General features: G+C 41.5%; 1 protein-coding gene across 4 annotated transcripts in view; it reads left to right on the plus strand.

Moving 5' to 3' along the window:
* usp45 (ubiquitin specific peptidase 45) overlaps nt 1–25147 on the plus strand; it is a 164113-nt gene that overhangs the window by 90937 nt on the left and 48029 nt on the right. For all 4 annotated transcript variants that reach the window (XM_072554740.1, XM_072554725.1, XM_072554739.1 and 1 more), the window contains one exon: nt 22242–22329. In XM_072554740.1, the coding sequence (XP_072410841.1) occupies nt 22242–22329 (88 nt within the window). The remainder of the gene's footprint in view (nt 1–22241; nt 22330–25147) is intronic.

Genomic DNA, 25147 nt, shown 5'->3' on the forward strand with positions numbered 1-25147 from the left:
TTGAGTCTCCTGCAGGGCAGCTACATCAGTGTTGAAGTACCTGAGGGCACTTCTCTGTTCCACTTAATTGTTCTGCTTATCCGTGAAGGTTTGTACTTTCCAGGTTCTAAGATTGAGTTTGACTTCATTTTCAGACTGCAGGTTGATGAGCCCACTGGATGCAATTTTCCAGCCAGGTTGCAGATGGGACAGACTAACTTAGCGTACAATTTTAGCCCCATCCCCATGTAGGGTCAGCAGAGTGGCCCTTGAAAAGGGCTGCTCAGTCAGTAAGAAAGCTTCTATAACTCTCACATGTTCCTATTCGAAGAGTGAAATAACTGAGTCAAACTCCACCACCAAAATGCCAGTCTAAAGCTACATACTTCCATATCTCTCAATATTGTCCCCGTCACCTCTTGCCAAGTTTTGAGTGCTTGTATTTAGTGGGGAGATGGGTTGAATTCTGTAGGTATGCACCTTGTAATGGACCTCTTTTAATGTAGGAGTGCTGTTGCCCATCAGCAGGCACATGGTTATTGTCAGTTCCAGTGGCAAGGAAATCTTGACACTGGGAACTTCTCTACTGCTGCAGCTTTCATCTGCTGTCACAGCCAATGATATCACATAAATATATTCTGTCTAAATGACCTTTGTGGACTTGTTTTGAATTGTGCTTTGTCTGACCTTAGTGTCATGGGTGAGCCTGCCAGGAGTTGAGAAATTGATTAGGAAGCATACCTAATTGCAAACAGTAACAGAGAAATTCCTCTCTGCCGATCATTAGGGCATTCTTGGCAATAAGCTCTGATCACAGTCTTCAAAATTTGATGCCATCTTTTCAATTCTGCTTGAGACTTTGAGCGATAAGGCAGTGCAGGTAAATTGTTTCATCAACAGATGTACTCGACCTTATGGGATACTACCTAGCATATTAAAGTAAGTAGTTACAGAAATAGTGAATGCACTGATAACGATCTTCAAAGAGTCCTTAGATTATGGAAAAGTCCCAGAGGATTGGAAAACAAGAAAGAGGTCATAGAGATGTACAGCATGGAAACAGACCTTTCGGTCCAACCCGTCCATGCCGACCAGATATCCCAACTATAGGCCAGTTGGGTTACCACCTGTCATTGGAAAAATGTTAGACTCTGTTCTAAAGCATGTAATAGAAGAGTGTTTAAAAATACATAATATGGTCAGTGGAGCGTATGCCTGACAAATTTAGTAGAATTCTTGGAGGAGGTAACAAATAGGATAGATAAAGCAGAAGCAGTGGATATAATATATTTGGATTTTCAGAAGTCATCTGATAAGGTGCCACACATTAGGCTACTTAATTAGTTAAGAGTCCAAGTGTTGTACATTAGTGTGGATAGAGAATTGGCAAATCAATAGAAAATAGAGAGTTGGGATAAGGGACATATTTTAAAGATAGCAACTTGTGGTATGCAGGAATCAGTGCTGAACCCCACAGTTATTTACAATATATATTAATGACTTGAATGAGAAGGGTGAATCTACTATCGAGAATGTCTATAGCCTTAAAACCTGTCTTTCAACATTTAGACTAAAATGTAATACTGAAATTATAGAACACATTTGTTGCATGCTAGAAAATAGACAGGACAGGCCAGGAGGCTCAGAAAAAGGTGGGAGACTTGAGGTATCCAGAAGTTAAAAACATTTGTGCCCACCAAGTGATAACAGGATGCTCTAAGACAATTAAGAATATTTGCCTTAACATCAGTGAATCTGTGTAAACAGGACATCAAGTGATAGCATTCACGGCTGTTACCTTGTGAAATTAATGAAAGCGTTTAATTCTGACCCTGAAACAAAACTCGGTACTATCAAAAGTCTTGTAATTGATGGTCAGATCCTGTCAATTATAATGGATTCTCATTGCCCCTTGCAAGCAAGGCAGACACAAAGAAGAAACATCTTTGCTGTTACAAGACCATGATTTGAGAGTTCAAAAGGACACTGGAGAGAGAGAGAGAGACCATTTTAGTGATGAGGCTGTTGAAGCCAATAGAAAATCTATGGATTGAATTCAATTGCATTTTGGGACTTTATGATGATATTGAGTAGCTATTACCGGTTATTAAATACAAACTCTGTAAAAGGAAGTGTTGATGAAGCTTTAACTTACTTGCTGTTCTTGCAAACCATTCTATAGGCCTTACAGACTGCCCCACTGTCAATTCTAACTAATCAGATCTTATGTCTCGTTTGAATTTGAATCACAACCCTGAAAAGAAAGCATGTTTAATTCAAAGACTCATGAATCAGTTTAAGCGCAACCTTACAGTAACATCTCAGCCTCAGGTACAGAATGATTCAGTGTTTAAAAAGCAGGAGTCTGCTCCGAGCTTAGAAATTATTCTAGGCCTAACATTGAAGAGATTCTGGCACAGTGTATTGGGAAGCCATTTTATGGTCAAAAGTTTGTCCTTCTTGCTAAGAAGCCATTTTCTAAAACAAGTGTATCTGACATGTGAGCTGTGCAAGGTTACCTTATGAACTCTTGAATTAGCTCAGACTGGTACCTCTTTATGATAGGAGTTTATCTTGCTAGCAGGTGCTTAATTCAGTTGAGTATGTTTTTCTCACCTGATGAATGGCTTAGGGCCTGTAGGAGTGATTAGTCAAGCGTACCTGTCAATTAACTTTTCTTCCTTATGAATTATTGTCTTTCGCTGTTATCTGTCTAATTAAGAACATGCAACGTTTTTGTAAATTTTTGTATAAAGGAAGCCACTTTGTATCAGTACATGGGAGTAGTCTGCTGGGGCAATTAAGAACTGGTACCCTTCTCTCCTAAGTTACTAGACCCTAGTTGGTTTATGTTATAGGTATCAGTGTTATGTTGTAACAGTGATGCTGTTGGTAAATAAAGGAGATGACTAAAATTAAACAAATCTGTCTGTAAGAGGTTTTTTATTCCAGACCTCCAAAGAGTACGATCGCCGTGAGTCCATAAGGGATTCCCTGAGCCATCTCAAATCTGTATTTTAACACTATAGCCAAATTTGCACATGACACAAGAATAATTTGAAGGCAAGTCATGAGATTGACACAGTCTAAACAATGTTATAGAGACGTTAAGCAAGTGAGCAACATTTGGCAGATGGAATATAATGTGGGAAAATGCAAGCACATTTATTTTGCCATGAAGAATAGAGCAACCAAATATTATTTAAATGATTACAGAAAATTATAGAACAACGGGATTTTGTCCATGGATCACAAAAAGCTAGCATCCAAGTTCATCAGGTAATAAGGTAGACAAATTGCGGAATGGGACCATTCAGCGCAGCCATTTTGACTGCAGGCCCATGTTTGCCGCAGCCCATTTTTGCCGCAGACCCATTTAGGTGCAGAACTATTTTGACGCAGCTCATATTTATTCCTTTTCAGGCTTAGTTAAAAGCATTAATGAAAGCAATAAAAATAAAAATAATGTTTATTCTCTTTAGTAAAAATGTTAAAAACAAAAAAATTAATTACGAAAAATCTAAAATATGACGTTTATTTAAAATTATGGGAAATCTCTCGTAAATACTCCACACCATTTCTCTCACTAAATCTTCTTACGAGTGCTTCCCTGAATTTCTTTAATTTCAACGGAATATCGTGCCCTGCTACGAGATGCTCATAGTAAATGTCCCTTCCTGTCTGAACTTTCGTAAACTGTCAATATACAAAAAACTGTATGTTCCACTCCAAGTTCACATTGTAATCTCCTGTGGGCAGCTTCTGCATGATTGTTTGTTCTGTCCTCATTATTTAAAGTTTGATTAGATTAGATTAGATTCCCTACAGTGTGGAAACAGGCCCTTCGGCCCAACAAGTCCACACCGACTCTCCGAAGAGCAACCCACCCAGACCCATTCCCCTACACCTAACACTGTAGGCAATTTAGCATGGCCGATTCACCTAACCAGCACATCTTTGGATTGTGGGAGGAAACTGGAGCACCCAGAGGAAACCCACGCAGACACTGGGAGAATGTGCAAACTCCACACAGACAGTTGCTCAAGGCGGGAATTGAACCCGGGTCCCTAGCGCTGTGAGGCAGCAGTACTAACCACTGAGCCACCGTGCTGCCCATTCTTTCATATAAATTCCACATTCCAACTGAAAAAATGCGGTGGACGCCGACCATTTCCTCTGCATAACCTTCTACTTACATCGTTATCCTCGAACCAGTCCAGCAGCGGTTGCAGTTCATCTGGAAGTGCATCAGCCAAATGTTCAATAGCTTCATCAATGTTTTCAATAGGAATAAATGGAACACCAATTATCATTTTAGCTCTCAAAGAAAACTCTGAGTCAATGTTAATTGGTCTTGCATTTATTCCGATTGAAAACATTGATGCGTTTCTCAGGTGAACTGCAATGATGTTGAGTATTTACAAAGGATTGCCCATAACTTTGAATAAACGTCATATTTTGGATTTTTCGTAATTAACATTTTTTAATTTTCTTGTTTTTAACATTATTACTAAAGAGAATAAACGTTATTTTTATTTTTATTGTTTTCATTAATGCTTTTAACTAAGCCTGAAAAGGAATAAATATGAGCGGCGCCAAAATAGTTCTGCGCCTAAATGGGTCTGCAGCAAAATGGGCTGCGCCAAACAGGCCGCGCCAAATTGCTCGCGCCAAAATGGCTGCACCGAATGGTCCTAAACCAGGCAAATGGACTGTTGGCCTTTAGTTTAAATAGAACGGAGTATAAATGTAGAAAGGTTTTGCCAAATTGTACAAGACACTCGTCATACTATAGATTGAATACTGTGACCATTTTTTGGCCTTTACCTAAGGAAAGATATACAGGTATACTGGCATTGGAGGTACTCCAGATAAGGTCGATAGGTTGGGCTATTACTCATTAGAATTTAGATGAATGAGAAGCGAGCTTATTGAAACATACAAGATTCTTAGGGGACTTAACAGACTAAATGTGGAAAGGCTATTGTCTTTTGTGGGGGTGTTTTGGACCAGAGTACGTAATCTGTTTAAGGGATCATATGGTAAATATGAATATATAACAACAAAGTAATACATGTTTGAATGTTATATAAGTATAAGGTCTGTGTTGCATGCTTGAGTCAGCCTTGCATAACTGCAGCCTGTCAGATGACAAAAGGTGAAGAAAGATGACCACGGCATAATATGAGGGTCTGCAGCAATTCAGAAGGCAATTGTGCCAGAGCCTGATTGATTAAGGGGATATAATGTAGGCTTAGTGCCATTGATTATGCTAATGTAATGGGGATAGAGCATAGCTTTCAAAACAACATAACTTTAGAGTACTCTCGCTATTCAGGGGCTTTCAGGGTTATCTGCTCCGGTGGCCATAACTTTTGTTTGCAAATAAAGGCTTATCATCTTGAGGAATCCTCTACGTCTCCTAGTCATTCCTAAAAGGTGCTATCGACCAAAACAGTCACAAATTTAAGTCCAAGATAAGGAGGCATTTCAGACAGTAATGAATCTTTGGATTCGTTAGAAGGTTGTAAAGGCTGGATCATTAAGTAAATTCAAGGTTGAGATAAACAGATTTTCCACCAGCAGAGGAATCGAGGATCATAGGGAAAAGGCAGTTAAGTGGAGTTGAGGATCATCAGACCAGCCATGATTTCATTGAACAGCAGAGAAAACTCAATGGGCTAAATGGCCTATCTCTGCCTCTACATTTTATGGTCTTGTATGTCCTCTATAGATGTAATTACCCATCTGTGCTCATGCCAAATATATGTCTCAGGCTTTTTGTATATTTTTAAATCTAAACCTTATATGAAATGGTCTACCTAATCCACATAGTTGTGCTGTACTGCAAATGTACCTGCATCGGTTGAATAGGAGCTAAACCATTTAAGTTTGTTTTATTCATTCACAGGATGTGGGTATTGTTGGCTAGGCCTGCATTTATTGCCCATCCTTAATTGCCAGACCAGATGAGGATGACAGTTTCTTTAGTGGACATTAGCGAAATAGATGGTTTTTTCCAACAGTTGACAATGGATTTTTGGTCATCATTAGGCTCTTTTAATTCTTGATTTTATTTTATTTCACATTACACCATCTGCCATCGTGCGATTCAACCCAGGTCCCCAGAACATTACCTGAGTCTCTGGATTAACAGTGTAGATCGAGTATGGCACTGGAAAAACACAGCAGGTCAGGCAGCATATGAATAGCAGGAGAGTCAATATTTCATCAGGACTGGAGGATCCTGCCCAAAACATCCACTGTCCTGTTTCTCAGATGCTGCCTGACCTGCTGTGCCTTTTCCAGCATCACACACTATCTACTCTGACTCTCCAGCATCTGCAGTCCTCACTATCTCCTCTGGATTAACAGTCCAGTGATAATAGCACTAGTCCATTGCCTTTGTTAAGAAATCATCTCCACAATCCTATACTCAATAATTTTGCAGAATAATTTCTTTTCTGATATATTGACTGCTTCTGTAGAGTTCTGTTCATTACCTAAATTAGTTTACCCTGCTAGGTACATCTTCAAAATCATATTTGTCTAACTTAATTTCCTTGACGTAAATCTTAGTTGATTGTACTCTGATTTTTTTTCAGTGTTTTGCAACAGCATCTCTAACAATTGATTATAGTACTTTCCCTCCTACTGATGTCAGGTTAAATGGTCTTGTTTCTCTCCTCCTCTTTTATTAAATAATAGGGTTATATTTCCTTTCTTCCAAATCATTCTAGCATATTATTCTAAGATATAGCAAGTTTTGGAAGATTCAAACTAATATACCCACTATCTCTGTAGCTAAGTATTTTAAACCCTAAGGCGTAAGCCATCAGATCCAAGGTTGTCTCTGTTTTACTCATTTTTCAGAGGAGAATCTTGGTGTTTGTTATAAGTATTTCATTCTAGAAGAAAGACACAAACAACTATGTATTTCACCAGGCTGCAGGGTGTGAGAAAATAGGCAATATGGTCCACATCTTCCGTAACTGCGCTATGGTTCAATAGGATTGAGATCTGATTATGCCGTTTGTCCCCTCTAACCTTCTCTGCCATTCAGCAAGGTCATGGTTGATCTGATTGTTGCATATAACAATTGATTTAACTGATGTTTACCTGCATTGCATGCGTACTTGTTTAATACATAATTAATGAAAAATTTAGTGCATAACACAGTGGTTGCAATTAATGACATTTGAGTCTTTTAAAATATTCGTATGTTGCTACTGATGTGATAATGTTTATACCTCACTCCCCAATAACGTCAGCACATGCTGTTGAAAAGTTATAACTTCTGTAATGTGCAAGATCTCTTTGAATTTGTTAAAGTTGGGTCTCTGCAGCAGGATAGGTTGTTTTTGTAGTAAGCTGCTGAGTGTCTGGTACTAATCCATGCGCTGTTAATTTTATTAGTGTTACAGCTGGCAAATGTTATGTTGGGGCAGATTGTGTACATTGCTACAGGGCCCTTCTGTTTGTTTTCCACTATATTGAATTTTAGGATTGCTGACTTCTGACTGATCAGATGAACAAGTGATTGACACTTCAATTAGTCATTAAGCACTTACAATAAACTTTAAATAAAGAAAACACCAATATTCCTGTTGACGTTTGTCTTCATATCAAAGAGAGAATTCTTCGTAATTTGTTGTTTGCTGACTTTGAATATATTAATCTGTTTATTGCTAAAAATTGCCTTCTTTCTGTTTTGCTTTTTGTATAATCATTCCTTTTCTGCTGTTATCTTACAGTTTCATTTTTTTTCCCTTGTAATCCTTTTCTTCATTCTTGATCACATTTTCAACACTATACATCTAAATTGCCTAGCCTATTTTGTGTTCTGTTTGCCATTCTATAAACGGCACTGTGATCATAATCTAAGTTAGTCAAGCTTGAAAAGTTTATTTTCAGGCCTTATTCTTTTAAGTGTGGATTGGTTGGGAAAAACAAAGATTTGTTTCTCATTCTGTCAACTTTAAAGCAGCACCTCAAAGAAAAAAGGGCATAAAATAAGTGAATGGAATGATTTGTGTTACTGCAAGTGATATAGTATTTAAGGAGATATCACAAATCTGTAAACTACTTTATAGACTCAGATCTCTGTCAGGTACATAGATATGAATCTCAAGCAAAAGATTTGTAATAAAAGTAAGAAGTACTTTTTGTACACGAATGAGAGATTGTGGAGTGCACGTTTAGGGCTTGCTGGACAAGTTTGCAGAATGTGTACTGCTCACACGGCAGATAAACACCAACTAGGATCAAAAACAGACTGTTTTGGAAAGAGAAACATAGGGTGGAATCTAAGAAGCCCCTGAACAACATGGGTGATGGTAACAAATGGGGCGGAATCACACTACAAGTTCAGAATACCCTATCTTAATGTCGAAAACAACCTGTTGCATTTTATAAGCAAGAACCTGACATTGAGGTTAGATTCTCACTAGCAGCAGTGAGCTATCTATTAATGGAGGACTATTGTTATTGACGTTATTAAGGACATGAGAACTAGGAACAGACCTCAAGCCTGCCTCACCGTTTAATATGGTCATGCTGTTCATCTTGGCCTCAAATTCACTTTCCTGCCCAGATCCAATAATTCTTTAACTTGTTACAAATTGAAAATCAGTCTGTCTTAAATTTATTCAGTATCCCTAGCACTCTGGGGTAGTGAATTCCACAGATTCACAATGATTTGAGAGAAGTAACTTGTCCTCATCTGTGTTTTAAATCTGCTAGTCCTAATCCTAAAACTATGACCTCCTGTTCTAGATTGCTCCACCAGGGTGATCGTCTTCTCTTTGTCTACTTTGGCAATCCCCTTTGGCACCTTCTATGCCTCAATTAGATCTCCTCTTGTTCTTCTAAACTCTAGCCAGTATAGGCCTAAACCGCTCAATCTGTCTTCATTAAATGAGCCTATTATCTCTGGAATCAATCCAGTGAACCTTCTCTGAATTGCACCTAATGCTAGTATAAGTTCTGTCAATTAAGGGGACCAAAACTATATACAGTATTCCAAATGAGGTCTCACCAATACCTTGTACAGTTGCAATAACACTTGCCTATATTTATATACCATTCCTTTAGCATTAGATGCCAACATTCCATTTGTCCTCCTTATTAGCTGCCAAACCTGCCCTTCACATCTTTCTCAAATCTTTCTCCTCTCACCTTTAAAAAATGCCCCCCCTAGTTTTGACTCCCCCACCCTACCGAAAAGATCCTCGTCATTCAGCTTCTCTATGCCCCTCATGATTTTATATACCTCAATAAGATCACTCGTCAACCTCCTCCACTCAATTGCAAAAAGTCCCAGCCTATCCAGTCTCTTCTTATAACTTAAACCTTCCACTCTTGGCAGCATCCTGGCAAATCTTTTCTAAACCCTCTCCAATTTAATAATATCCTTTCTATAATAGGGCGACTAGAACGGCACACAGTGCTCCAGAAGAGGCCTCACAACTGTCCTGTGCAATATCAACATGTTCCAGCTCCTATACTTGAAGATCTGAGCAATGAAAGCAAGCATGCTAAATGTCTTTTTAGCCACCCTGTGATGCAAATTTCGAAATATTACGTACCTAAACCCCTAGGTCCCTCTGTTTTACACTACACACGGCCCTATCATTAATTGTATAAGTCCTGTTCTTTTTCATATTACCATATTGTCCAAATTAAACATCATCTGCCATTCCTCAGCCCATTGACCCAATTGATAAGATCTCTTTGTAATCTTAGATAACCTGCTTCACTGTCCACTAAAGTACCAATTTTGATGTCATCTGTAAACTTACTAACCATGCCTCACTCAAATCATTTATATAAATAACAAAGAAAAGTAGACTCAGCACCAATCCCTCAGGAACACTGCTGGTCACAGGCCTCCAGTACAAAAAACCAACCCTCCATTCCCACTTGGCAAGCTCATCCTGAATCCCATGTGATCTCATTTTAGTTATTAGTCGACCATGCAGAACCTTGCCAAAGGCTTTACTAAAGTCCAAGTAAACAATGTCTACCGATCTGCATTCCTCAACCATTTGGTTACGTCATGAAAAATCTCAATCAAGTTTGTGAGATATAATTTTCCTTGCAATATCATGCTTTTTTTTTCTCTAATTCATGCATGAGGACACCCAGATTCCTTTCCTTCAAAGCATTTTGAAGTTTCTCTCCATTTAGATAATTGACTTTTCATTCGTCTGATCATAATTAATAATCTCATACTTAGCTCTTTAAACTCCATCTGCCAAACATTAGCCCATTCCCCTAACACAGACATATCCAATTGTAAATTTCTTGATTGTTTATTGCAACTTGCCTTTCCACTTATTTTAGTGCCAGCTGCAAAGTTGGCTATAGTACATTCTAACCCTGCATCCAAGTTAGTAATATAGATTGTAAGTAGTTGGGGATTGAGGACCGAACTCTGTGGCAAAAAGATCCTTGTCCAAACTTTCTGCTTTCTGTTTTGAGCCAACTTTCTAACCAAGCTAATATATTACTCCTAATCCCATGTGATCTTTCTTGTGTTAAGCTTTTATATAGAACATAGAAGAACATAGAAGAATACAGCGCAGTACAGGCCCTTCGGCCCTCGATGTTGCGCCGATCAAAGCCCACCTAACCTACACTAACCCACTATCCTCCATAGACCTATCCAATGCCCGCTTAAATACCCATAAAGAGGGAGAGTCCACTACTGCTACTGGCAGGGCATTCCATGAACTTACGACTCGCTGAGTGAAGAACCTACCCCTAACATCAGTCCTATATCTACCCCCCCTTAATTTAAAGCTATGCCCCCTTGTAATAGCTGACTCCATACGTGGAAAAAGGTTCTCACTGTCAACCCTATCTAACCCCCTAATCATCTTGTACACCTCTATCAAATCACCCCTAAACCTTCTTTTCTCCAATGAAAACAACCCCAAGTGCCTCAGCCTTTCCTCATAGGATCTTCCTACCATACCAGGCAACATCCTGGTAAACTTCCTCTGCACCCGTTCCAGTGCCTCCACATCCTTCCTATAGTATGGCGACCAAAACTGCACACAATATTCCAGATGCGGCCGCACCAGAGTCTTATACAACTGCAGCATGACCTCAGGACTCCGGAACTCGATTCCTCTACCAATAAAAGCCAGTACGCCATATGCCTTCTTCACTGCACTATTTACCTGGGTGGCAACTTTCAGAGATCTGTGTACATGGACACCAAGATCCCTCTGCTCTTCCACACTACCAAGTATCCGACCATTAGCCCAGTAATCCATCTTTTTGTTACTCTTACCAAAGTGAATCACTTCACACTTAGCTACATTGAACTCCATTTGCCACCTTTCTGCCCAGCTCTGCAGCTTCTCTATATCCCGCTGTAACCTGCCATATCCTTCCTCACTGTCTACAACTCCTCCGACTTTCGTATCATCCGCAAACTTGCTCACCCAACCTTCTAACCCTTCCTCCAGGTCATTTATAAAAATGACAAACAGCAATGGTCCCAAAACAGATCCTTGCGGAACACCGCTAGTGACGGCACTCCAAGATGAACCTTTGCCATCAACTACTACCCTCTGTCTTCTTCCAGAGAGCCAATTCCTAATCCAAACCTCCAACTCACCCTCAATGCCATATCTCTGTATTTTCTGCAGTAGCCTACCATGGGGGACCTTATCAAACGCCTTACTAAAATCCATATATACCACATCTACCGCTTTCCCCTCATCTACCTCCTTAGTCACCTTCTCAAAGAATTCAATAAGGTTTGTGAGGCACGACCTGCCCTTCACAAAACCATGCTGACTATCCTTGATCACATCATTCTTATCCAGATGTGCATAAATCCTATCCCTTACAATTCTCTCTAAGACTTTGCCCACAACAGAAGTGAGACTCACTGGCCTATAGTTACTAGGATTATCCCTACTCCCCTTCTTGAACAAGGGAACCACGTTTGCTAGCCTCCAGTCCTCTGGCACTACTCCTGTCGACAAAGAGGACACAAAAATCAAGGCCAATGGCTCTGCAATCTCCTCCCTTGCTTCCCAGAGAAGCAATCTCCTCCCTTGCTTCCCATGGTTTTGCATAACAGCTTACCAAATGCACATGTCGCCTCATTCAAGAGAAAGTGATGGTGTAGTAGTATTGTTGCTGTATTAGTAACCAGACAGACCCAGGTTTGAATCCCACCACAGCAGATGGTGAAATTTAAATTCAGTAAAATCTAAAATTAAAAGTCTAAACACCATGATATCATAATTGATAATTATAAAAATCCATTGGTTCACTGATATCCCTCAGGTCAGGAAACTGCTCTCTATCTGGTCTGGCGATTGTGTGGATCCAGACCGAGAGCAATGCCCACTGAAATAGTCTATCAAGCCTTTCAATTGTATCAGCCACTAGAAAGGTAAAAAAGGAATGAAACCGGATGGACCACCTGGCATTGTTTAAGGTACGTTAAAAAAAAGGCAAACACAGCCCTGTTGATCGTGTAAAATCTTCCTTGTTATCATCTGAGGGCTAGTGCCAATATTGGTACATCAGTCTCTGTCTAATCTAGTCATGCTCATGCAATAATGTCTCTCGTATAACGTTCTCCGACTGCACCATCACCATCCTTGGGTTTGTGCTGTCCCATTGGCAGGCAGACTGAGCAGATTTGGTGCAAGATTAGAGTGGTGATGGAAAAGCACAGCAGGTCAGGCATAATAGACAATAGACAATAGATGCAGGAGTAGGCCATTCAGCCCTTCGAGCCTGCACCGCCATTCAATATGATCATGGCTGATCATTCCCAATCAGTATCCTGTTCCAGCCTTATCTCCATAACCCTTGACTCCACTATCTTTAAGAGCTCTATCCAATTCTTTCTTAAATGAATCCAGAGACTGGGCCTCCACTGCCCTCTGGGGCAGAGATTTCCACACAGCCACCACTCTCTGGGTGAAGTAGTTTCTCCTCATCTCTGTCCTAAATGGTCTACCCCGTATTTTTAAGTTGTGTTCTCTGGTTCGGCACTCCCCCATCAGCGGAAATATGTTTCCTCCTGCCAGCAGGAAAATCGGGCAGGAGCCCTTCATCAGGAATGCTACCTGATATGCTATGCTTTTCCAGCACCACTCTAATTTTGTCTCTGAGCTCCAGATCTGCAGTCCTCACTTTTGCCTGAGCAGATTTGGTGGCACTATGATATACAATCCTCAACATTGACACCAGACTTCATAAAGTCTCATGACATAAGGTCAAACATGGGCAAGAGAACCTCCTGCTGATGGCCAAACATTTCCCTTCTACTGATGAAAAGTACACCATGTTGTACGTCACTTGGAGGAGGTACTGAGGCTGACCAAGCTGGTCAAGTCGTAAGGGATGTAGCTGCTGGACTGGATATTTGACAGATCGTGAAACCTGACATTGCCCTTGCCATCTAACTCCCACAGGTACTTCTCCCCATGATAGTATCAGTATGAGGGACCACCACACAGTCCTTCTGGAAGCACGGTCTTTCTGGAGACATTGAAAATACTCTCCATCAAGTTGTGTGAATCCAGCATCTCAAAACTGGGCATTCGTGGCATGCCATGGGCCATTCGCAGCAGCCAAATGATATTCCAAAGCATCTACAACCTCATTTACTGGTATATTCCACCAGTCTACCATAACCATCAAGTCAGGGTATCAACCCTGGTTCAAAGAAGAATGCAAGAGGGCATGTCAAGAACAGCACCAGTCATTCTTAAAACTGAGATATCAACCTAGGTGATCCTCCAGAACAGGACTACCTGCATGTCAAAGTCCATAGATGTTACAATATCAAGTACCGGCTAATACTTGATATTATAGTACTAGCTAGTGATTAACAAGGCCAGAGTGCTCTCTAAGCTGCACAGCCACTCCAAGGTTCAGTGAATGACGTCCCGATGCATTGACCTCCAGTGTTAGATGTTGCTGCTGCGCAAGGACCTCATAAGTCCGTACACCAAAAAGAATTTTGAGTAAACACTACAGGACCCAGCAATCCCATAAGCAATAGATCAGATCTAAGTTCTACAGTAGTGTCAAATCCAGTTGTGAATTGTGGTAGACAAGTAAACAACTCGCAGTGCAAAAGCTAAAGCTGAGGTATTTGCATCTCTCAGAAGGAGGAGGAGGCAGCACAAACATCCCTGTTCTCACTCATGGGGTATCAAGCACATCAATGCAAAAGATAGGGCTGAAGCATTCACAGCAATCTTCAGCCTGAAGTGCCAATTGAATGATCCATCTCTATCTCCACCACATGTCCACAGCACCACAAATGCTAGTCTTCAGCCAAATAAGCTCACAGCGAATAATAGTGTCTAGAAACAGTTGGAGGTACTTGATATTGTAACGGCTATGGACCTTGACAACATGCCTGTAATTGTACTGAAGACTTGTGCTCTAGAACTTGCTGCACCCTCAGCCAACCTGTTCCGGTACAGTGTAAAACTACACAACATTCAGCATGAACTGTCAGTGTCATTCAGATAGACGGGGGTTTGAGATGAGCTTTGAGAAATTGCTTGATCGGAATAGGAGTGGTCATAATTGAGACATTGGGTTCATTTTTGTCCTGAACCTAATTGCAGTTGTGTGTTTCTGACTTGTTTTTGGCCAGAGCAAACCAATTATGAGCCATTGGATTTGCAGTCAGTTAGCAAGCCATGCTGAATTTGTCAAAAAGCATTTCAAATCAAAGGGCCACAGAATACTTCAATGGTTCTTTTCATTGTTTAAAATTTGGAGTTGCCTTCTTAAGGCAGATGTGAAACACTGTTTCTATAAAGGATTGATAATCCTTGGAAGTCGGTTCCTAAAAAAGAGGTTGACAGCATACTAAATTCTACTTCAAAGTGGTGGCTATTGTTTCGGTGCACCATCAGTGGTTTTATATTGTATTTCAGAGAAAATGGTTGGTGGCTTGAAATTGAATATTATGGTTCAGCATTGCGGCTTTCAATTTAATTTTCACAGTAGAAAAATGCAAAGACATTGTTAAATCCATACCTTCATGTTTGAGATAATTTATCATAGAATGTTATTACTATTAACAGCAGTTCAACCTGTTCTGTCATGCTACTGCTGGCATTGCACAACAGGTTGTGGTGCTATGGCACTGGCTTCCATATGTCATCACATCTGTGAATGTTCTATTTAGCAAACATTCTAGGGTCCTTGGCTAAAGCAATGATCTTGCTTGCAGCAAATTTTCAAGGAGAAAAGAGTGTATACACTTGACTGTCAGATATCTGTGTTGCCTTCTTAAGGCTATTTAATGAATAGCTGGAAACCAATAGTATGTTGTTTTGGAATTTTCTCCATATGGAATTTTGAAGTTCACAAATATATAGCGATTTTCCAGTGGTTTGAAATGTTATTTAGCAATGTTGTTTTTAAAAAGAAGTGCATTGGTAAGGAGTAAAATACAATAAGTAGTGATTGTAACATTACAGCTGTGATAGAAATACTGCTTTCACAATGTTGTTCGTGAATTCCAGAATATTAACTGAATGTGAAACATTAATATATGTCAACATCAAGATGGTGTGTAACTTAGATATGATGGAGTACCAGCTGCTTTGTGAGTCTTGTCTTTTTCAATGATAATTCTTACAAATTCTTGCAGTCTATCTACGCAATCACCTGATGAAGGAGCCACGAAAGCTAGTGCTTCTAAATAAACCTGTTGGACTACAACCTGGTGTTGTATGATTTTTAACTATCTACGCAGTCTTTCTTACATACTGTAGTCATTGGTGACACGGAGAGAGTATTGATCCAGTGATACAGAAAATTTTGAACAAGTAATTTTTGTTACATGAATGGATGGTTACCTGATAGACAAGAGGATGAGGCAGGTAGTATGGGAGTTCACTGAGTAGATTTTGCTCTCCAACTCCTGTCAGTATTCAGTTATAAATACTTTTGGGAATGATGTATCTTTCCAGATTTGCAACCAAAGCCGAGTCCACAGCAAACCTCTCAGCTGTTAAAACTGCCAGGAGAAAGACCTAGAAAGTAATAGCGATATGAGATTCTATAACTAGAGGGCAGATGGGTCTTGCAACTGTAGATGTGATTCCAAGGTGACATGTTGGTTTCTTGGTATCAGTGTCAGGGTGTCGCTGAATTCAGTTGCATTCTGAGACAGGACTGTAATAAACCAGAAGCTGTGGTCCATATTGGTACAATAGTATAACTAGCCAGATGGATGAGGTCCAGCAGGTAGATTTTAGAGAACTATTATTTTCGGAAGAAGATTAGCAAGTAGGACCACAAAAGTAGCAGATCTGGATTATTTCTGGTTCCATGTGCTAATATGTGTAAAAGTAGGAGGATAGAGCAGAGGAACAAAGGGAAGAGCGTGAGGGTTCTTCAGAAGTTTGGTTCCTGATGAAGGGCTTTTGCCTGAAACGTTAATTTTTCCAGCTCCTCGGATGCTGCCTGATCTGCTGTGCTTTTCCAGCACCACTCTAATCTTGACTCTAATCTCCAGCATCTGCAGAACCCACTTCTGCCTTCTTGAGAAGTTGCAGAGAAAATTTACCAAATGTCTCCAGGGCTTATGAATTTTAGCTACAAGGTTAGGTTGGAAAAACTCTGTTTCTTCTCTTTGAATCAAAGGAGATTAGGTGGCGATCTAAGAGATGGGCAAGATTAAGACAGGTTTCGCTAAGGTATAGAAAGAAAAACTGTTTTTCCCAGTTAGTTGATGATAAAAGGTTAAGGGAACACTGATTTGAGGTTTTGGACAAGAGATGATTGGAGGATGAGAGTAAATTTTTTTTACACCACAGCTAGTAGTGACCTTGAACCCACTGAGTACACAGTAGGCAGAAATGGAGAAAATTGATCTTATAAAGAAGTTTATTGAGCACCTGTATGAAGGAAATGTTTTTTTCCTTCTTGCGTGAGATGTGGATGGCACTGGCAGGCTCAGTACTTTTTTGCTCATGTCTAATTTGCCTTGAGTTGGATGACTGAGAACACAGTCAAGAGTTCACAACATTGTTCCATGAATGATTCTGTGAATGCATGGCTGAAATGATGGTGCAGAAGGAAAGGTTTAGATTCCTGAGGTATTTAGACCAGTTCAGAGTTGCTGGGCCCTATGCAGTCTGAAAAGGTTGTACTTCAACAGGGGCAGGAATAACATTTTTGTGTGATGTTTCGATGATGTTGGGAAGAGTTGTCAGAGAAATGAGGGCTAGGATGTTGTATTAAGAAGGAAAAATGAGTTGTACAAATGATGGGAGAAATAATGGCACTAGCATAAAAAGTAGTGAAGTGTTAGGCAAAGTCTAGCTAAGAAGAAATTGACTAAGATCCAGTCCAGGTGTACAATGCCGATAGTAAACACATGGAGCATCTTAAATGTGATTGGTGAGCTTGAGTGTAAATAACCGTCTGGGAACCTGTCATAGTATTAATAAATACTGGCCTCAAAATAATAAAGGACAGGACTGAGTATTACATAACCCATTTACATGGTGTTCAGAATAGATAATGAAAAAAAGGAGGTTGCAAGGTTGATAAAGGAGAATATAACTACAACTTGTATAGTGTATGTGTAGTATGTAGCACCTTTAACATAATGCAACATTCCAAGTAATTTCACCAGCTGTAGATATTTTTAATCAACCTGTTCAGATTTGATACGTTATACACCTGAAGCAGGTGGGACTTGAACCTGATAACTAATTTGTTAGAGCTTATTGAGGAAGTTTCAACCAGACTAGATAGAGGGGAAAGTGAGGACTGCAGATGCTGGAGATCAGAGCTGAAAAATGTGTTGCTGGAAAAGCGCAGCAGGTCAGGCAGCATCAAAGGAGCAGGAGAATCGACGTTTCGGGCATAAGCCCTTCTCCTTTATGTTAAAGGTGCTACATACTACACGTACACTGTACACTATAGATAGAAGGGCACCAATAGATGTATGTTGTGTTTGCACTTGCAGAAGGCATTTGACAAGGTAGCTCAAAGAAGGTTGAGTCACAAGATAAGAGCCTGTGGTGTTGGAGGTAGTACATTGGCATGGATAGAAATTAGCTAATGGTCAGAAAACACTGAGTGGGGATAAAGGATCCTTTTTCAGGTTGGCACCCTGTAACCGTTGGGATTCCACAAGGATCCAAACTGGGACCACAACTGTTACATTACATTAATCACTTGAAGGATGGAAGCGAATGTACTGTAGCCAGATTTTTAGAAAACATATAAATAGGTAGACAGGCAAGCTGCAAGAAGGATACAAACAGTTTACAGAGATGATTTGGAGATGCCAGTGTTGGACTGGGGTGTACAAAGTTAAAAATCATACAACACCAGGTTATAGTCCAACAGGTTTAATTGGAAGCACACTAGCTTTCGGAGTGACGCTCCTTCATCAGGTGATAGCGGAGGGCTCGATCGTAACACAGAATTTATAGCAAAAATTTGCAGTGTGATGTAACTGAAATTATACATTGAAAAATTGATTGTCTGTTAAGCCTTTCATCTGTTAGAATACAGTGATAGTTTCACTTCTTTCATGTGTAAATCACAAAACCTTTTTTTTTAAAAGTTGCATTCTCGGGTTAGCTGTTAACAATGGTGATAGTTAGACAATATGTTGAAGGTGTTAGCCCAATGTGTTCTCTGTCTACGACCTGAAGTTTAGATTGATTCTAATCTAAAAAGTGAGATAACAGAGTTTTACATAAATTCATGCAGTTTTTGAGCTCAGAGTTCTACATGAATGTATACAGATTTTGGGCAAAGTGCAATGTAACTCTGCAAGTACAAATTCACCACACAAAATATGTGTGTGTGTGTGTGTGTGTGTGTGTGTGTCTGTCTGTCTGGGGTGGGGGTTGTGAGTGTGAGAAAGTGTGTGTGTGTGTGTGTGTGTGTGTGTGTGTGTATATATATATATATGTGTGTGTGTGTGTGTGTGTTTAGTGAGTGCAGAGTGTCTTAAGTCTGTGAGGGGGTGCATGTGAGAGTGTGGGAGTGTGTATGTGTGCGTCTGTGTGTACCTGTGTCCGTGTGTATGTGAGAGTGTGTGTGTGTGTAGGAATATCTGTGTGCGCGTGTAGTGCAAAGGTGATCACCTGTAATGTGACACGAACCCAAGGTCCCGGTTGAGGCCCTCCCTATGGGTACCGAACTTAGCTATCAGCCTCTCCTCGGCCACTTTCCTCTGCTCCCTGTCCCGACATCCACCTTGGAGGATGGTCACCCGAAGGTCCGAGGCTGAATGTCCAACTGGGAGGGAACCCTTCTGTCTGTTGATTGTTGTGCGGTGCCCATTCATCCATTGTCGTAACCTTTGCTCGGTTTCCCCAATGTACCATGCCTCGGGCATCCTTGCCTGCAACGTATAAGAAAGACAACGTTGGCTGAGTCACATGAGTACCTGCCATGTACAAGGTGGGAGGTGTTCCCACGCGTAATAGTGGTATCTATGTCCACAATCTGACATGTCTTGTGGCGTCCATACAACCCTGTCCAGGCAAGGATGCCGGGAGGCATGGTACATTGGGGAAACCGAGCAAAGGCTACGACAACGGATGAATGGGCACCGCACAACAATCAACAGACAGAAGGGTTCCCTCCCAGTTGGACATTCAGCCTCGGACCTTCGGGTGACCATCCTCCAAGGTGGACGTCGGGACAGGGAGCAGAGGAAAGTGGCCGAGGAGAGGCTGATAGCTAAGTTCGGTACCCATAGGGAGGGCCTCAACCGGGACCTTGGGTTCGTGTCACATTACAGGTGATCACCTTTGCACTACACGTGCACACAGATATTCCTACACACACACACACACTCTCACATACACACGGACACAGGTACACACAGACGCACACACACACACTCCCACACTCTCACATGCACCCCCTCACAGACTTAAGACACTCTGCACTCACTAAACACACACACACACACACACACTCTTTCTCACACTCACAACCCCCACCCCAGACAGACACACACAGAGACAGACAAAGACCCACATGCACACATATATTTTGTGTGGTGAATTTGTACTTGCAGAGTTACATTGCACTTTGTTCAAAAACTGCATACATTCATGTAGAACTCTGAGCTCAAAAACTGCATGAATTTATGTAAAACTCTGTTATCTCACTTTTTAGATTAGAATCAATCTAAACATCAGGTCATAGACAGAACACATTGGGCTAACACCTTCAACGTATTGTCTAGCTATCACCATTGTTAACAGCTAACCCGAGAATGCCACTTTAAAAAAAGGGTTTTGTGACTTACACATGAAAGAAGTGAAACTATCACTGTATTCTAACAGATGAAAGGCTTAACAGACAATCAATGTTTCAATGTACAATTTCAGTTACATCACACTGCAAATTTTTGCTATAAATTCTGTGTTACGATCGAGCCCTCCACAATCTGGAGTACTGTGTCCAGTTTTGGTCCCCACACCTCAGGAAGGACATACTGGCACTGGAACGTATCTAGCAGAGATTCACACGGATGATCCCTGGAATGGTAGGCCTAACATATGAGGAACGGCTGAGGATCTTGGGATTGTATTCATTGGAGTTTAGAAGATTAAGGGGAGACTTAATAGAGACGTACAAGATAATACATGGCTTGGAAAGGGTGGAAGCTAGGAAATTGTTTCCGTTAGGTGAGGAGACTAGGACCCGTGGACACAGCCTTAGAATTAGAGGGGGTAAATTCAGAACAGAAATGCGGAGACATTTCTTCAGCCAGAGAGTGGTGGGCCTGTGGAATTCATTGCCGCAGAGTGCAGTGGAGGCCGGGACGCTAAATGTCTTCAAGACAGAGATTGATAGATTCTTGTTGTCTCGGGGAATTAAGGGCTACGGGGAGAATGCGGGTAAGTGGAGTTGAAGTGCCCAGCAGCCATGATCGAATGGCGGAGTGGACTTGATGGGCCGAATGGCCTTACTTCCACTCCTATGTCTTATGGTCTAATCACCTGATGAAGGAGCGTCGCTCCGAAAGCTAATGTACTTCCAATTAAACCTGTTGGACTATAACCTGGTGTTTTGTGATTTTTAACAGTTTACAGAGAGGTATTGATAGGTTGAGTGAGCAAATGGAGTACCATGTGGGCAAGTGTGAAGTTCATTTTGGAAAGCAGAGAAAAACTACAGGAAGCTGCAACATTAAGGGAATTGGGTGCACTTGTGCATGGAAACACAGAAAGGTGGCACACAGGTGCAGCAGGGAATCAAAAAATCTAATGGAATGTTGGCCTTTATTTCAAGGGAGGTGGAGTATATGAATAGGGAAGTCTTGTTGCAACTGTACAAGGTGCCAGTGAGACCATATCTGGGCTACTGAGAGGAGTTTGGATCTCTATATTTAAGGAACGATATTGTTTCATTGGAGGAAGTTCAGATAAGGTTCACGAAGATGATGCCTTGTATGGAGGGATTGTCTTATGAGCAAAGGCTAAACAGGTTGGGACTGTACACAGTAGAATGTAGGAGAGTGAGAAATGATCTCATTGAAACATATTCTTAAAAGGCTTGACATGGTAAATGATAAGAGGATGTTTCCCCTTGTGAGAATGCGTAGGACCAATAGGCATAGTCTCAGAATAAAGGGATGCCATTTTAAGACTGAGATGAAGAGGAATTTCTTTGCTGAGGGTTGAGAGTCCTTAGAACTCCTTGCCACAGAAAGCTGTGTGTGCAAGACCCTTGTGTAATTTTATGGCTGAGATATATGGATCTTGTTTTGTAGGGAAATCCAGGGTCATGGGGAAAAGGCAGGAAAGTGGACATAAAGAATGTCAGTTCAGCCATGATCATATTGATTGGTAGAGCAGGTTTGAGGGGCAAAATGGCCTGCTTCAGTTCTTATTTCTTATAGTATTATGGTCTAACAGGTTGGTTTGAAAGTACTTTCATCCAGCTTTGACGAACTGAAAAATAATCAGTCTGCTGTAAACAAAACCTACTCCTAAACCAGTGGGCAAAACTGGTCAACAGACTGTAATCTGGAATTAGAACCATACTGCCTAACAAACACTGTAGAGAATTATCTTTAAAACAGGTGAGAAATGTCCTGATGGTCTGTGAATCAAGAAAAAAAAAGATGCCTTTTGTAGATGCTTTTCAAAATCATATCAGCTCATGAAAGGGAATCCCAGATATTGAAATCAGATGATGAAACTTGAAAATCTGTCGTCCCTTTTTTTATCACCATATTGATATACTTGTCTGCCCAACAGAGCACCACGTTTCAGAGGGTACCAGCAGCAAGATAGCCAGGAATTGCTTCACTATTTGCTGGATGCCATGCGGTTTGAAGAAACTAAGGTAATATGTGAAATTCTCCTCTATTGGAACCTTATTCAAAAGTATCACTAGGCAATTAAAACCTTTCCCATTCATATTGTACTAATATTTCCAAGTGGTTAATATGTAAGAAAATCACTATGTATAATTATTGCACGGTTGAAACCAGTATTACACATCTCTGAACAGGGACTTGAATCCAGGCCTTTTGCTCCATAAAACCATAAGGCTGTAAGATATAATTGTAGAATTAGGCCTTTCGGCCCAGCAGGTAAGCTCTGCCATTTGATCATAGCTGATACGCTTCTCAATCCCATTCTCCTCCTTCCTTTGTCCTTAAATGACTTGGCCAACACAGCCTCCTGTGGCAATGAGTTCCACAGATTTACCACCCTCTGGCTGAAGAAATTGGAAATCATCTTAGTTAGAAAGGGGTCTAACTTTGAGGCTGTGCCCTCAGGTCCTAGTTTCTCCTACTTATGGAACATCCACTTTATCCAGATCTTTCAATATTCTATAAGTTTCCATGAAATCCCCCCATATCCTTCGAAACTCCAGTGATTAGAGTCCCAACCTGTTTAACCTTTACTCACAAAATAATCAGGAATGAGCCTGATGAATGCCTTATGCCCAAAACTTCGATTCTCCAGCTCCTCGGATGCTGCCTGACGTGCTGTGCTTTTCCAGCACCACACTCTCAAATCTGATCTCCAACATCTGCAGTCCTCACTTTCTACTAGATTAGTTTTTTTTTTAGATTACATTACAGTGTGGAAACAGGCCCTTCAGCCCAACAAGTCCACACCGACCCCCCGAAGCGCAACCCACCCATACCCCTACATTTACCCCTTACCTAACACTACGGGCAATTTAGCATGGCCAATTCACCTTATCTGCACATCTTTGGACTGTGGGAGGAAACCGGAGCACCCGGAGGAAACCCACGCAGACACGGGGAGAACGTGCAAACTCCACACAGTCAGTCGCCTGAGGTGGGAATTGAACCCGGGTCTCTGGTGCTGTGAGGCAGCAGTGCTAACCACTGAGCCGCCCATACTAGTTGATTACTGCAAAGCCTCTTCGAAGGATGGCTACCTTGAAGAAGTTCTCCTTCTCTCCCTTGTTCCTGATGAAGGGTTTATGCCCAAAACATCGATTCTCCTGTTCCTCGGATGCTTCCTGACCCGCTGTGCTTTTCCAGCACCACACTCTCAACTTCAGGCTGAAAAGAAGTGAGTAACTTTTGCACCACACAACTCCCAGGAAATGACCATTTCTAAGAAGAGACAATTTAACCACCTTCAATAGATGATCACTGAATTCCTCACCATCAACATCTTGGGGAGAGTTACTGCTGACCAAAAGCTGAACTGAACTAACTTGTGACTATAAGAGCAAATTCCTAGTTAGAAATACTGCAGCATGTAATTCGCCTTCTGACTCCTCAGAGCCTGTCCACATTTACAAGGACAGTCACAAGTGCGATGGAATACTTCCAGCTTGCTTGGATGAGTGTAGCACCAATAACACTCAAGCTTGACACCATCCAGAATAAAGCAGTCCACTTGATTGCACCATCTTCACAAACATCCATTTCCTCCACCACTAACACTTAATAGCAGCAAAATGTATATCTACAAGATGCATTGCTGAAAATCATTAAAGATTTTTTGAGTGGGAGCAGCGGCCGAGGAAAAACGAACCCGGGAGACTACAGCTAAGGTAAGACAGTTTGTTTCAAAATTACTTACCTGTAGCGGGCAGGTACCTGTAGGTTGGAGCGCATAGCTGGGCGGGAAGGTAAGTGATTAGTATTTGAGTGGGTGTGTTCTAGACCCCAGGTCCTACTTCCGTAGGGCCTCCCTCCCACCCTCCTCCTCTAACCTAACTTTAAAGTCCACAGGTTATTGACTCAGTGTTCTTGTTTTTGGAGACAGTGTACAGTCATGGCAGCGCAGGCGGTGGAATGTTCCTCCTGCAGGATGTTTGAGGTAGGGGTGACCACCGATACTCCTGCCGACTTCGTGTGCAGGAAATGCAGTCAGATCCTGATCCTCACCGAACGAGTTAGGGAACTGGAACTGGAGCTGGATGAGCTGAGGATTATTCGAGAGGCTGAGAGGGTGATCGATAGAAGCTACAGGGACATAGTTACGCCGGAGAACAGAGGTAGCTGGGTAACAGTTAGAGGTGGGAAGGGGAAGAAACAGGCAGTGCAGGGTTCCCCTGTGGTCGTTCCCCTAAAAAATAAGTATGCAGCTTTGGAAACTGTTGGGGGGGACAGCCTTGCAGGTGTAAGCTGCAGTGAAGGGGTCTGTGGCTCTGAGATTCAGAAGGGAAAGGGGGAGAAGAGGAGAGCGCTAGTTATAGGGGACTCTCTAGTTAGAGGGACGGACAGGCGGTTCTGTGGACATGGGCGAGACTCTCGGATGGTTTGTTGCCTCCCAGGTGCTAGGGTCCGAGACGTCTCGGACCGTGTCTTCAGAATCCTTAAGGGGGAGGGTGTGCAGCCAGAAGTCGTGGTACACATTGGCACCAACGACATAGGTAGGAAGAGGGGTGGGGAGGTCATTCAAGAGCTCAAGGAGTTAGGCTGGAAGCTAAAAGCTAGGACAGACAGAGTCGTCATCTCTGGGTTGTTGCCGGTGCTACGTGACAGAGAGGCAAAGAATAGGGAGAGAGTGCAGTTGAACACGTGGCTGCAAGGATGGTGTAGGAGGGAGGGCTTCAGATATTTGGACAATTGGACTGCATTCTGGGGAAGGTGGGACCTGTATAAACAGGACGGGTTGCACCTGAACCAGAAGGGCACCAATATCCTGGGGGGTAGGTTTGCTAG

The sequence above is a fragment of the Chiloscyllium punctatum genome, chromosome 3, assembly GCF_047496795.1.
Source record: "Chiloscyllium punctatum isolate Juve2018m chromosome 3, sChiPun1.3, whole genome shotgun sequence".
NCBI lineage: Eukaryota > Metazoa > Chordata > Chondrichthyes > Orectolobiformes > Hemiscylliidae > Chiloscyllium > Chiloscyllium punctatum.